This window comes from Clupea harengus, chromosome 14 (assembly GCF_900700415.2).
Source record: "Clupea harengus chromosome 14, Ch_v2.0.2, whole genome shotgun sequence".
Lineage (NCBI taxonomy): Eukaryota > Metazoa > Chordata > Actinopteri > Clupeiformes > Clupeidae > Clupea > Clupea harengus.
The window spans coordinates 9925498-9937997 of NC_045165.1; the positions used below are offsets into that span (position 1 = coordinate 9925498).

Consider the following 12500-nt stretch of genomic DNA (forward strand, 5'->3'; position numbering starts at 1 on the left):
CAATACGCGGAGAACCGCAGCTTTTGTACCTCATGGATCTCCCGTCTCAGACAGTCAGGGAGCAGAGGATTCACTGTCTGTCTGACCCACTGTGGCCTTGACTGTCTCTCCTGTTGGGAGGCCCTGACACAGACTAATCCAACGCCACGCTTAACCTCTCTGTCCACCTCCACTGTTTATCATCTTAAGGAATGGCCCTGGACTCGGACATTTATAGAGCCAGCTTTACAAGGTTCACGGTGAAACGGGTCTGGTTTCTCCTCGCCTTCTGTTCTTTGTAAAGCAACATGAATGAATCGTGTCCGTTCATGGGGCCCCCATTGCAAGATGTTCAATTGTATGTGACTTTACCACTTAAAGGGAAGGGTAAAAGGGGCCTATTGTGTTCCATGTTGCGAGTTTTGCGGCCGTGGGTTGGATTCGGCTGTGCAAAATGAGTCAGAAGCGCAATGATTCACCCACAGTAGGGGAGCCTTCCCAGTGGGAACAGTGTCAACATACAGTAGATCTGTGTGCCGAGTTCAAGGAGCTCATATTTAACCAAGGTACTGTACACTCGCTGCCCAGGAATGTATTTGAAAAGAGACTGTGCCACTGAATATGTAGACGACTTTTTTGTTGTAAAACCAAACACAGCTTTATATACCTACGCAACCCTCATTTTTATTTTGTACACATATGTGCACAAAACACGTTTCGAGATCAGATTAACCTGCTTCAGACTGTTTACACAAAAACAGCACAAATGTAATACTCGCGATGGTAGACCCAGAGAGTCTGATCCTGTTCGAGAATTTTTTCTACTTGAGGTCGTCTTTTATTTAGACTGTTTAAAAAGGTGGGGAGTTGTCATCTTCACCTCCGCGGAGAATCTCTGGTAAATGTTATTATGATTTAATGTCAGTATTAGGCTGCTGGTGATTCCTCCTGCCCCTCGTTGGGTTTTCCTCCGCGGCTAAGACGCCATTTTCATGCTCCCTGGCTTGTCAACATGCTACATCTGTTTACTCACTGAGGCTGTTCCGCTGGATCCCAGGCGCCATTCATCAACAACAATTCCCGTCAACAATTGGCAACACCCTTTCTATTTTTTTTTGACACAGTTGATATGAAATTATACTTAATTGTAGGGAATTACACAAAATGCCCCCTAATTATTTCTCATTTTCCCTCAACGTGTTAACTTTCCCCTGCCTCCTGCGAAGAAAATAAATGAGAATGATCTAATTTTCTTGTTTGTGAGAAACTCAGAGATGATGGATCAGTGCAAAGGCACAATTGGTGGGCTAATTTGATTTCCAGTTACCGGTGCATTTTCAATGATCTGTGTTGCAGAACTGTAAAGATCATTACTTTCCATTAGGAAAATGTCATAAAAAAAAGATATACACTTCAAATATCCTTTCCACTGAAAGACTTACTACTTCAGTCATTCAGACCAACAGACTTCTGTGTCAGAGTGCTCAAAAATCCAAACAGGCCAAACCAGACTTTTAGTTCAACCAGGGACCGATGCTATGCCACAGAGAGAGCCTATCGGCTGCAGATGTATGTGAATATATTTATATTCTCTGTTGTATTATATATTTATATTCTCTCCTTTTTTCATAAAACAAGACTTACAGAGACTCATATTTGATTTCATGCGTAATTAGTTTGTCCATCAGAAGGAGTTGGAGCCCATGCTGTGGTTGTGTATCTGCACCATCACGGCGCTTTGACAACACCGTGCTTTGGCACAACAGCCAATATGCATTAGCACAATAGTGTGGTTCCAAACCACTGGCCAAGATGAGAGAGATGTAATATCCACGCTGGGTCTGCTTACATTGGCTGTTGTTTTTTCTTTGCTTTTTTTCCCCAAGCAGCGTAAATCTTCTTGAATATACAGCCATTGGCAGCTTTCATTATTTGATAATGCACCAGACACTTGAATTGAACTTACTGAGTTAATTATGGTTTAAAATGATATTTTAATTAAATACCAAGGTAAGCAAAAATGGATTTTGAAATAATTAATCAAACATCCAAAAAATTTTGCCTTCTTTTTTTCTTGCCAGGGCAGCAGAAAAAAGTGAGGAGACTTATTTAGGACTCTTAGAGATTCAATCTAATTTAATTCTCTCCTCTACACTCTAAATAAACAGTTCTGAAACCTTTTTTCATCTTGGGGGAGTTGAGATGATAGAGGTAATCAATATTTCTAGCATTTTAATTAAAACCGTTAGTGGAATAAATCCATTTAATTATCAGTTAATGAAATACAAGGTCATTTACCTGACAGCAACTTTGAAGGTGGCTCACTGGCTGGGAATGAGCCCAGCAGCCCAATGTCAGAGTCGTTTAGCGGCTGTCAGCCGACAGGTTAAATTTCCTCCCTAGCTGGTTAACCCCTGACAGCCCTGGGTTGCCTACCCAGCCTGACTGCTTTGAGGTGGGGATTTAAAAAGGCTCTCTCTCCCTCTCTTTCTCTCTCTCTTTCTCTCTCTCTCTTTCTCTCTGCGTTGGTCAGGTCTCTCCCACAGAAGGCTCAGTGTGTGTGTGTGTGTGTGTGTGTGTGTGTGTGTGTGTGTGTGTGTGTGTGTGTGTGTGTGTGTGTGTGTGTGTGTGTGTATGGTGGTGGGGAGGGGGAGGGGGGAGAAGTTGTTTGCTCTCAGATGCTCCAGGTATGACGTTTAATGAAAAATCAAGGTCATCATCAGACACATGGCCGGCTGTGTTGGTCGGCGCGGCAGAGGATGAGCTGTATTTGTTCAGGAGTTGGGAAGTAACACTGCCGGAGCCTCGCCATTGTTATTCACCCTCAGTAGAGCAGCCGAGATCTAGACAGGAATGTTTAAGCAGAAACACTCGCCTTCTCCAAATACGGGTTTTAGAGAAAAAAAAAATAAAAAAAAGACCTCACTTTATTTCCTCCTCTTCCAAAGTAGACTGGGAGATTGTGAACGCAAGCTAACGGTAGCTACAGTGGGAAACAGGACAGAGAGTGAAATTAACCCTTCGTTAGAATCCAGGGGGGCTCTGCATCTAAGGGGTAAGGTAAGGGCTTTCCAACTGTGGTGGGTGAGGCGAGGATTGCAGCTGTAGAGTTTATTTTCAGACTCGGGTTCTGCAGAGCTGAAGGAACAATGCTATTTCCCCAGCACACCCCAGCTCTCCGCCATCTGGAACAAATGCAACAAATAATAAATAGAGATACAATGGAGCAGAGAAATTGAATTTAACTTGGCCCGGAGCACTTACCTGAAATGCGCGTATAATGGTCCGGGGCATTTGTCATTGCGAATCGCTCTGGAGTTTTTTGTCCCACTGTTAATGAAATAGTAAACTTGGCCCCCCCGAACATTATGTACGAGCTTTATGCATCGATCTTTTGTATTGCTTTCTTTTGTCTTATTACTAAAATCAATTTCCTCCCCACCATTGCCAAGAAGAGCATTTAAAAGCACTCTCTGCATGCACGGCTCTCTCCTTGTTCTCTCGTGAGCTGCTTTATTGTCCCCGGCCAGACATTAAAACAACAAATGTCAGACCCAGACTTGCCATCTTGCTGGAAATAGACATCTTAAAAAAAACAAGACCATGGAAAGACTTTGGTCTCAGGTAAACTATCACTGCATGAGAGCAGAGAGTCTTCTGTACCGTTTCTCTTTTAATTGCACTGTTGACTGCTGCCCCAGTGACATCGCATTGTTATTGATCGTATCATCGGGCTTTTTAAGCTTGTCCCTTAAAGTGTTAGCTATTGTTGCCTGGACGGTTCCTCAGTTTTGTGTGGCAAAGGGGTTGGTCAGTGCAAAAGCGCTTGTGCCAGTCGCAGTGAAATTACTGTCTGGCCTTTGTGACCATGGCGAAAGAGCAAACTGAATTCAGACCGATTGCTTTGGTTTTCTTCTTTACACACACATGAATTGAGACAAATACTTTGGTTTTCTTCTTTACACACACATGAATTCAGACCGATACTTTGGTTTTCTTCTTTACACACACACACACACACATCTTTAAGCACTGGTCAGCTGAGGCTGTGACCTCTCTTTCAAGACACACACACACACACACACACTCAGACACACACACACACACACACACACACTCAGACACACACAAACACTCAGACACACACACACACACACACTCAGACACACACAAACTAAATTAGAGTACACAGACTCATGCACTCACAGAACTCACACAAGAAGCCCACGCATACAAAATACTGACTAACTGAGAGAGAGAGAGACAGACAGGGAGAGGGTAAACACACTGATACACACACACACACACACAGACACACACACACACACACAGTCAGCACAAGCTGTGGCGATTGGCCGCTCTCTCTGTGATTCCTAATGCATTGGCACGCAGGCAGAGCGTCAGTGTGCACAGCCCCGAGAGCCTGGGAGAGCGGGCTGTGTGAAGCGAGCACAAACCCCCTCGCTATCTCAGTTTGATCCTGTGCCTGTTTACTTACTTATTTCCCCACCACAATTCGCTTTGAAAACAAACATGCTTTCATCGCACACCAAAAAAAAAAAAAAAAAAAAAGAAATCAAACCCTGCTGTTAATTTCTGTGCCACCTTCCTCTCCTCCCTCCTCAGAAACAGACTCAAAGACACCATGCCAAGGAGGCTCTGATACTCGCCTTTTCTGCGATTTAGCATTAAGATCAGATTTTTATGTTACTTAATTATTTCCTAATTAGTTTGCATGTTAATTAAAATGGTGGCTAATGTTAATTACCTATATTAATGGATTCTCGTGTAACACCTGCCCGGAGCGCTTGGCTCGGCTTTCAAAATGTCTTCATCTAAGCCGGTTGGCGCATGCCGTCTCGCCGCGTTGAAAAGCCGAGCGGAATTGAAGTCGGGGGATTGTTGCAGCAGGTTACTCTGAAGTATTTCAACCCCAAACGCCTTTAATTCCAGAACTCATTTGTAAGATTGGGGTTAGAGGGAGATGGAGGCAGGAAAGGAGGATTTCTGCATATACTCTCCAGTGCTCTTGTGAATTTTTTGATTCGCTATTAATTGTTAGAATATATATTTTTTCTAAATCATAATTTTTCCCTCCTACATATTTTGTGTTGATTTTTCCGTCTGAGCATGAATGTCACTAAGAGTGTACATTAAGAGTAATACCGATATTGACATCTCATCTTAGGCATCTTTTGCATTTAGATCGAGTCGCTAACAGAGGGTTTTATCTGTCTCAGCACCTGCCGAGGAATGCTGGTCAAGGTCCAAAGAAGCTGCAGTTATTAAGCGGTGGCTGCCCGCTATTGAAAAAGATGATGATCGCGCGATCAATACGACCCCCCATCTCCCTGATCCATAATGTGAACATTGTCTGAACCCCCCCCTCTCCCCCCAACACACACACACACACACACCTTTGGTCCTCTACACACCCCCCCCCCCCCCCCCCCCCCCAGGTCTGAGTGTGTGTCTGCGGCTGTTTAGTCTTCTTGGAAGTAAGGATCAGCGATTAAATGTCACCTTTCAGCAACAACATTGAATAAGAGGCAGCAATTTAGCTCCTAGCAATTGCTAATTTCACGCCCTGATAAATGTTGCAAGAGCTAAACCTTTCAAACTCCGTGAGATATTTCTTAAAGGTGCAGGAACATATGCAGGTGATCTCAGATCTATCACACAGAGGCAGGAGCCGCAGACTTAATGTCAAGGTCAAACACATTGGGGAACTTTATGGGCGAGCCGCACGGCTGGCCAACAAAGCTCTGGCCGCACTCTCTCTCTCTCTCTCTCTCTCTCTCTCTCTCTCTCTCTCTCTCTCTCTCTCTCCACGATGACATATGAGACTGTTCAGGAAGAAAACATAATTTGGAAAATCAGCTGCCAAATTCTGCTGTTTTTAATGGATTGTGGTGGCAAAAAAACTGTCCAATTGAATCCTATCCTCAGCCATTTCTCTCAAGATTGTGTAGTTTTCAGGTCAAAGTTACTCTGTGCTTTCTGGCACGCTGTAAAAGCAGTAACACAGACCATGTTTATGTACAGTCTGGTTTATATAGGAGCGTGTGGAACAAGATTCATTCTTGAATTATTACCTCAAATTGACAGCCTGATGCTTTATGACGGGTTTAATTTGAGGAAGTCAAAACAGTTTCTAGAATAAAAGTCCTTGTCCATATCAGGGCCTGTTGTTCTGTCACTGAGAAGCAGTGCTGGGACTCCTGATGGAAAGCCTCGGCCATAGTAACCATTATTTTTGTCCATAAAGCCACATGATTCACGTCAGGAGACCTCGGCCATATTAAATCCAGACTTTATGACCAGTGATTTGAAAGTAATAGTTTTCAAATGAGTTTCATGTTTCTTAACGCTCCTCAGAGAGTGGCTGCCTCAAAAAGTGATTCCCCGCCACAAGATTTTTTTTTGTGAGAGGGATCCTGCTTTGGGAGGGAAAAAAAAGACTCAAGAAAATGTCTTTGCATATAATAACACTTGGATTGCACTTTGCTTGTCAAACATATTCAAATTCAACGCCGAATGGGACAGCCCACACATCCCCATGATGATTAGGCTTTTAAAAATGGTGGCCTGTATTCTTGTTATATGAATAGGTTTTGAAGGTGAAGCTTTGTGTTGGTCTTTGTCTGTGTGTTCGTCTTTGTGTGTGTATGTGTGCGTGAGTGTATGTGTGTGTGTGTGTGTGTGTGTCTGTATACGCAGCTCTGTGTGTGCATATAAATTCACGAGAAGCTTTAATAGAATCCTCAGCCATTTACGACTCCAGACTCGACCCCACGCAACTCCCGGCTGAATTCATTTTCCGAGCGCGTGGCCGCGTCTCGGAGATAGACCCGTGGCCTGATGGGAGACTTTTCAAACAAGCCAATGTATGTTCAGGGTGTTTTGATCACAAGTCGCGTGTGGGGGGGGGGCGGGGTGAGGTGTGGGGGGTGGAGGGGCAGCAGGGGTTTGGGGTGGGGGGGGTACGATGGCGGGCGACTTCCCACAGGTTTTCAATCTTGCCGTGGCGATGCTTGCATTCGGAAAAGACGATAAAGGAATAAACAGAGCCAGTGTTTTTTCGCCCCTCTGCTTAAATATACAGTTTAAGAGGCATCCACAGGCCCCACGGCGGCCATTCCCCCTCCTCGCCAGTGCTCACCAGAGGCACATATTTCTCCTCGTTAATTTATATCGTCCCCCAGCTGCTTCAAATGAGAGCCATATCCTGTTTGCAAGTGAAGCCACAAAATTCCTGCTTTCGCCCTCCTCCTCCTCATCCTCCTCCTCCTTTCTCCTTCTCTGTTTTCAGTTTTTTTTTTTTATTTGTCTTTTGTCTCTGAAGAAAGACAAAAGAGAAAAAGAAGTGTTACACAACTCTGTTTTGATTGTTTGGATTCAAATCAAATTCAGACCGTGTTTTTATGCGAACCGTCTGTTTGACAGGAAAAAGGTGGGTGGGGGGAGATGGGTGGACTGTCGTGTCTGTAGTTCTTCCTGCTTTGCCTCTGACTGGGAGGATATTCCCCTGCTTATCTGGATTTGGTGTGCTCTGTCCTCTGTGACCTGGCGTGTGTGTGTGTGTGTGTGTGTGTGTGTGTGTGTGTGTGTGTGTGTGTGTGTGTGTGTGTGTGTGTGTGTGTGCGTGTGTGCGTGTGTGTGTGTGTGTGTGTGTGTGTGTGTTGGTGTGCTCTGTGACCTGGCCTCTGCCATTAACTGGGGTTATTTGATGGAAAAGAAAGGACTTAGCGTAACGCTAGGTCATTGCAACTCTCAGTCTGAATACTGCTCTTTATTTAGTGAAATAATGATAGATTGTTTCTCAACCAAAATCTTACTTAAAAAAATATATGTACTGCAAATGATGTACTGCAACATACAGTATATATACTCTGTATATTGCATAAGGGCTTGTTGTGTTATAACTATTCCACTACCAGTCAGAGTACACAGAGTAATTATTGATTTGTAACACTGATCATTTGACATATTTATAGGTTTACCCCTTATGTTACTCAAGTTTTCAGTTTGCTTCAGTGTGCCTGTTTTCATTGTAGCTCAAAATGCTGCACTTGTGGGATGTACTTGCACCACAACACATTTATGCAATATAGAGCATGACCCATGATTCATTTGAGAGAGAAGAGCTTTTTTTTTTTTAAAGCTATTTTTGTGTGGGCTTGCACAATGCACAAGTCCCATTTAATTTTCCAAACTTCCTTCAAAATGTGTAGGGGATTGATTTTTAAAAGCATATCTTTTCGGTTGAACTTGCTTTTCATTTTGGGGAGAGAAAAAAAAAAGCTTTAGGAAAATCAATGCCATCCATGAGTTTAAGAGTACTTCCCATAAATTGTGTATCCATGAATAGGCTGTATTTGCTGTTATTCATGTGAAATATCCAATGCCTCTTCTCTCTAATCTTTAAGGCATTGCAGTGGTATTGACATTAGTTCAAGAGAAAGCCCTGGGAGCTGACACTGCTTATAGCTGCATGTATAAATTATTGATATTTACCATGGATTTAATTTTTGCCCTGCTGGATGAATAGAGGCCTTTGGTAATTACTGTGTGTGTGTGTGTGTGTGTGAGGGTGAGTGTGTGTGTGTGTGTGGTGAAGTAAAGTGGAAAAAAGGAATCAGGTGCTGATAAGAGCTATGACTGCTCTTGCACCATTTCCTGATTGACAGTCCAAACGTTGCGTGAGTGTCTCTGGAGACATCCAGTTCTAGAACTTTCTCAGGGGCTGACAAATTGGCACTGACATGTCAACATAAAGGCCTTAAAATGACTTGATTCAGCACATTTTCATATCTGAACACCCTCTCCATTACTCTCCCTCTCTCTCTCTCTCTCTCTCTCTCTCTGTGTCTCACACACACACACACACACACACACACACAGGCTGTAGTAAGTATTCATCAAATGATCAAAATTTATATTGATTTATGTGTGCATTAGCAGTTTAAAGGCAGGGCTGTTTTGACAGTGTGCGAGCAGGTCTGAATGATTCTGTTTGAAATGGGAACACAGGATGCAGCACTCTGAAGCGTCTCTGTCTGCATATCTGAATAAGCAGAACTTTAAACAGGCTGGAAGGAATTGCACAGAAAATCAAAACCAACCATAGCGCAGATCAGGGGGTGTTATTTTCTGTGGAGAATTGTGGCAGAAGCAATGGAAGGCTTTGACTCCACAAAGAGGTCATACTGGCGTCTTGAAATGGCAGTTAAAGGTTGAACATGGAAGCACATAAGAAAGTCAGGAGAAAATCTCTGTATTTTGCACATACGAAAGAGCGATGAACATTTTTGTTTGGTTCCTAGTGGTAGTCATTTGTGTTTTGTCTATGGTTGTTTTGACTTGGTGCAAAATTGAATAATTAACCAAACGTATCTGTGACTTTTTGTAGTAGTAACTGTCTGCAGTAACTACTACACTCTAACATACACACTTTTTTATCTCCATTTTCTTATAAAGTCAGGCACATACATTATGCATTGAGACTCCCAGAAAGCACTGCTCTACATCCCATTATTGACATTCTCAATATTTACACAGAGCCTAATCTTCACCAGGGGGTATTATAGATTTGAATTTTGGGCATACTAAAAAAGTTAGGCAGGTAACATTATTTGACTTGAAGCTTGTGGTGATGGTGGGGGGGTTAGTGAAAGGGAGGGAAAAAAAGTCATCTTATCTATCTGTGTCGCCCCATGTCTCCCTCTCTCATCTCTCCTATGCAAAATAGAAGACTTCTCAATCACCCTACCTGCTTAAATAAAGGATTAGAAACATCAGAAAAAGCGTGTCTGTGTTGTCCCCTGGCTGGAGAGCCCTGGCTGTACTGTGTAGGTGTGTGTGTGTGTGTGTGTGTGTGTGTGTGTGTGTAAGGGGTGAGGGAGTGACTCACGCCCCCTCACTGTCCTCAAATTCAAGGTGGCCGGGAATAAATTGCTTTTGTCTGTGGCGGGCATTAGTCATTATTGTGTGTGTAAGCAGTGACGATGGGCTGGAGTAATTAGGATCCTGACACGGCATGGGCGAGCAGGCTGAGTGAATCAGAAATGAAGGCAAATGAAAGCTGATTCCTCCGAGGGGGGAGCTGCCGCCGCCGCAAAACTCGCCACCCGCCTGCCCGCGCCCGCCGCTAATTTTCTTCGAGCTCCTAGTTAGGTTCATCTCATTCCTCCCAAATGAGCAAAGCGGCTGAGCTGAAATACTAACCCCCCCCCCCCCCCTCCCATACACGCAACCACGCCACCCCCACCCCCTCTCTCACTCTCTCCTTTTCTGATAGGTAACTGGAATGAAAAAGCAACACATCTCTTTTGTTGATTTACTTGTTTATTATCAAGGGGGGCGCTTTGATTGAGGAGCTGCTTGCATTCTTGGGATTGTTTGACCTTTACGGAGGCGTCTGCAAAATAGGCAAAATGGTTTCAGTATGGAAGGCAAACAGACATTTATACATTGGATGACAATGAGTGAAAATCCACCGGGCTATGCTAGCTCATTTGATTGAAGTAAACTCGATACATCCACATGCATTTCAAGTACTATGACCAATAGCAGTTCATCCGAGGTACTCAATTTGTCTTCGCAGAGTTATACAATGGAACGACCTCGGCTATTGATCAACAAAACTGCTTTCAAACCCAAACTGTTAGCTACAACCCAATCATCTGAACTACAAACCATTTCACATACATATTCTCAAGAGAAAATGGGGTCGGCTCAAACAATTTACCAATGTAAAATCTTTGTATTTATCTTCAGTTCAGAAACTATTTCACAATATTTGAAGTCCTGTTCAGTTTAGCATGCAACCATTATAGAATAAATTACTTCTATTCAGCAACAGAAAAATTTTCCCCCTGCAAAATGAACAAAACACACCAATTTTGTGATGAAATGCCATCTTGTTTTATCTAACGCGGTATTTGTTGTCTCAGCCAGATACAGCTGGCAGCAGATTTGTGGGAATGCCTTTTGGACTGTATAACGCTCCTGATCTGGCTGTGTTTCTGACGGACTCTCTCTCTGTCTTCTGCTTGGGCAGGGCGAGGTGCTGAAGAGCCACATGGAGGCCCAGAAGGACATCCTGGAGCAGATGACCCTGAAGCTTAAGAACCAGCGGTTCTGTCCGGCTGCCAAGGGTACCAGGGAGCTCGCCCAGATGTCCAAGAACAACAGGTACTTTTTACGGTCCACTAGTAAGAACAGAACGTTCTTAAAAACACACTTACACTACAAGTTTTCCAAAAACATGAAACAGAGATGTCACTCCAAGATTGAAGTGATAGGCTGTTGACATTTTAGGCATTTTAAAAACAGGAGAAGTTGGACATGCTGTTGAGAAAAAAACCTGGAGAATAGACCAAAGTTTGTGAAAATAAGTGAGACTTTATTTTTATACTTATAGTTATATCCTCAGACAAAACTGCAATGACAGTGTAAACATTATTTTCCTAACTCAGAACTTACTTAGGCAAGGACTCACTTTTTAAGTGGCGGTGCCTCAGCCAAGCAATAAAGCAGGAATAAAGTAAAAGGTCTTAACTTGCTCAACTTGTACAAAATCAAGCTGCTCTCTAATATAGTGCATTGTACAACTGTCTAACTGCACTTGCATTGTATAATCACAATCCAATGCAATTCATCATCGCGCCACTTAAGAGATTAGAGGTTGCAAGGGTTAATACAGAGGCTTCAAAGTTTTCGGCAATAGACCAGCTTGTGCACTCAGGTGCAATGTATGATATAAGCAATTTGCTATGTTAATTTGTTTTCCCCTCACAAACACACTGTCTTACACCGGCTTAATATAATTGTGAATAAACAGTGAATGTTTCCTTCTGGGAACTGCAATTATTCAGCACTTGCTTAGTAAATTTCCATCTCTTCCCTCCTTCGCCCTGTGAGGCAGGGTGAGCGTGAACTCCCTGAGTCCGGACTCGACTCTCCGCCTTGGCTCAGAATCAAGCGTCGTTTTAATCCTTTTAAGCCTCTCGTTGTAATGATTTATTTTGCAGGAAAAAACATAATGATCCTTTGAATTTTAATGATGGCTCGCCTGCTCAAGGATTCATTGTTTTGACTCCTTGGCCCTTACCTTTAGCGGGGGGGGGAACGTCTTCGGGGAGGAGCTGTCGGAATCCATCGCGGGGGCCCCTGGTTCTTCTTGCCCGGCCGCCATCGTTCAGGGCCTGTCTGCGTTTGTGGCAGCGCCTGGCAACCTTGAAGCTGATCAACACCGGATAGCTGCCATTCAGCATGGAATAATCAAAAGAGATTCTATCCGAGGGAGATGGAGAGAGGGAGGAGGAGGAGGAGGAGGAGGAGGAGGCTCATCGGCTTTGTTCGAACACAACTGGAGGAAGTGAGGAGTTCCTACTCGAGGAGTGTCGACTGGTAGAGAGTAGGGGGTGGTGGGGGGGGTGAGGTATGAAGGGAGGATTAACACCATAAATTAGCGAGCTCTTTCTATAAAAGTGTCACGATAAGTGTGATGCGAGGAG

The 12500-nt window shown here is 43.7% G+C and overlaps 1 protein-coding gene across 4 annotated transcripts in view; it reads left to right on the forward strand.

Annotated features, from left to right (window-relative positions):
• The window catches only part of akap6 (A kinase (PRKA) anchor protein 6), a 136031-nt gene that overhangs the window by 69188 nt on the left and 54343 nt on the right, over window positions 1–12500 (forward strand). For all 4 annotated transcript variants that reach the window (XM_012826887.3, XM_031579725.2, XM_031579723.2 and 1 more), the window contains exon 8: window positions 11042–11175. In XM_012826887.3, coding sequence (XP_012682341.2) covers window positions 11042–11175 — 134 coding nt within the window. The remainder of the gene's footprint in view (window positions 1–11041; window positions 11176–12500) is intronic.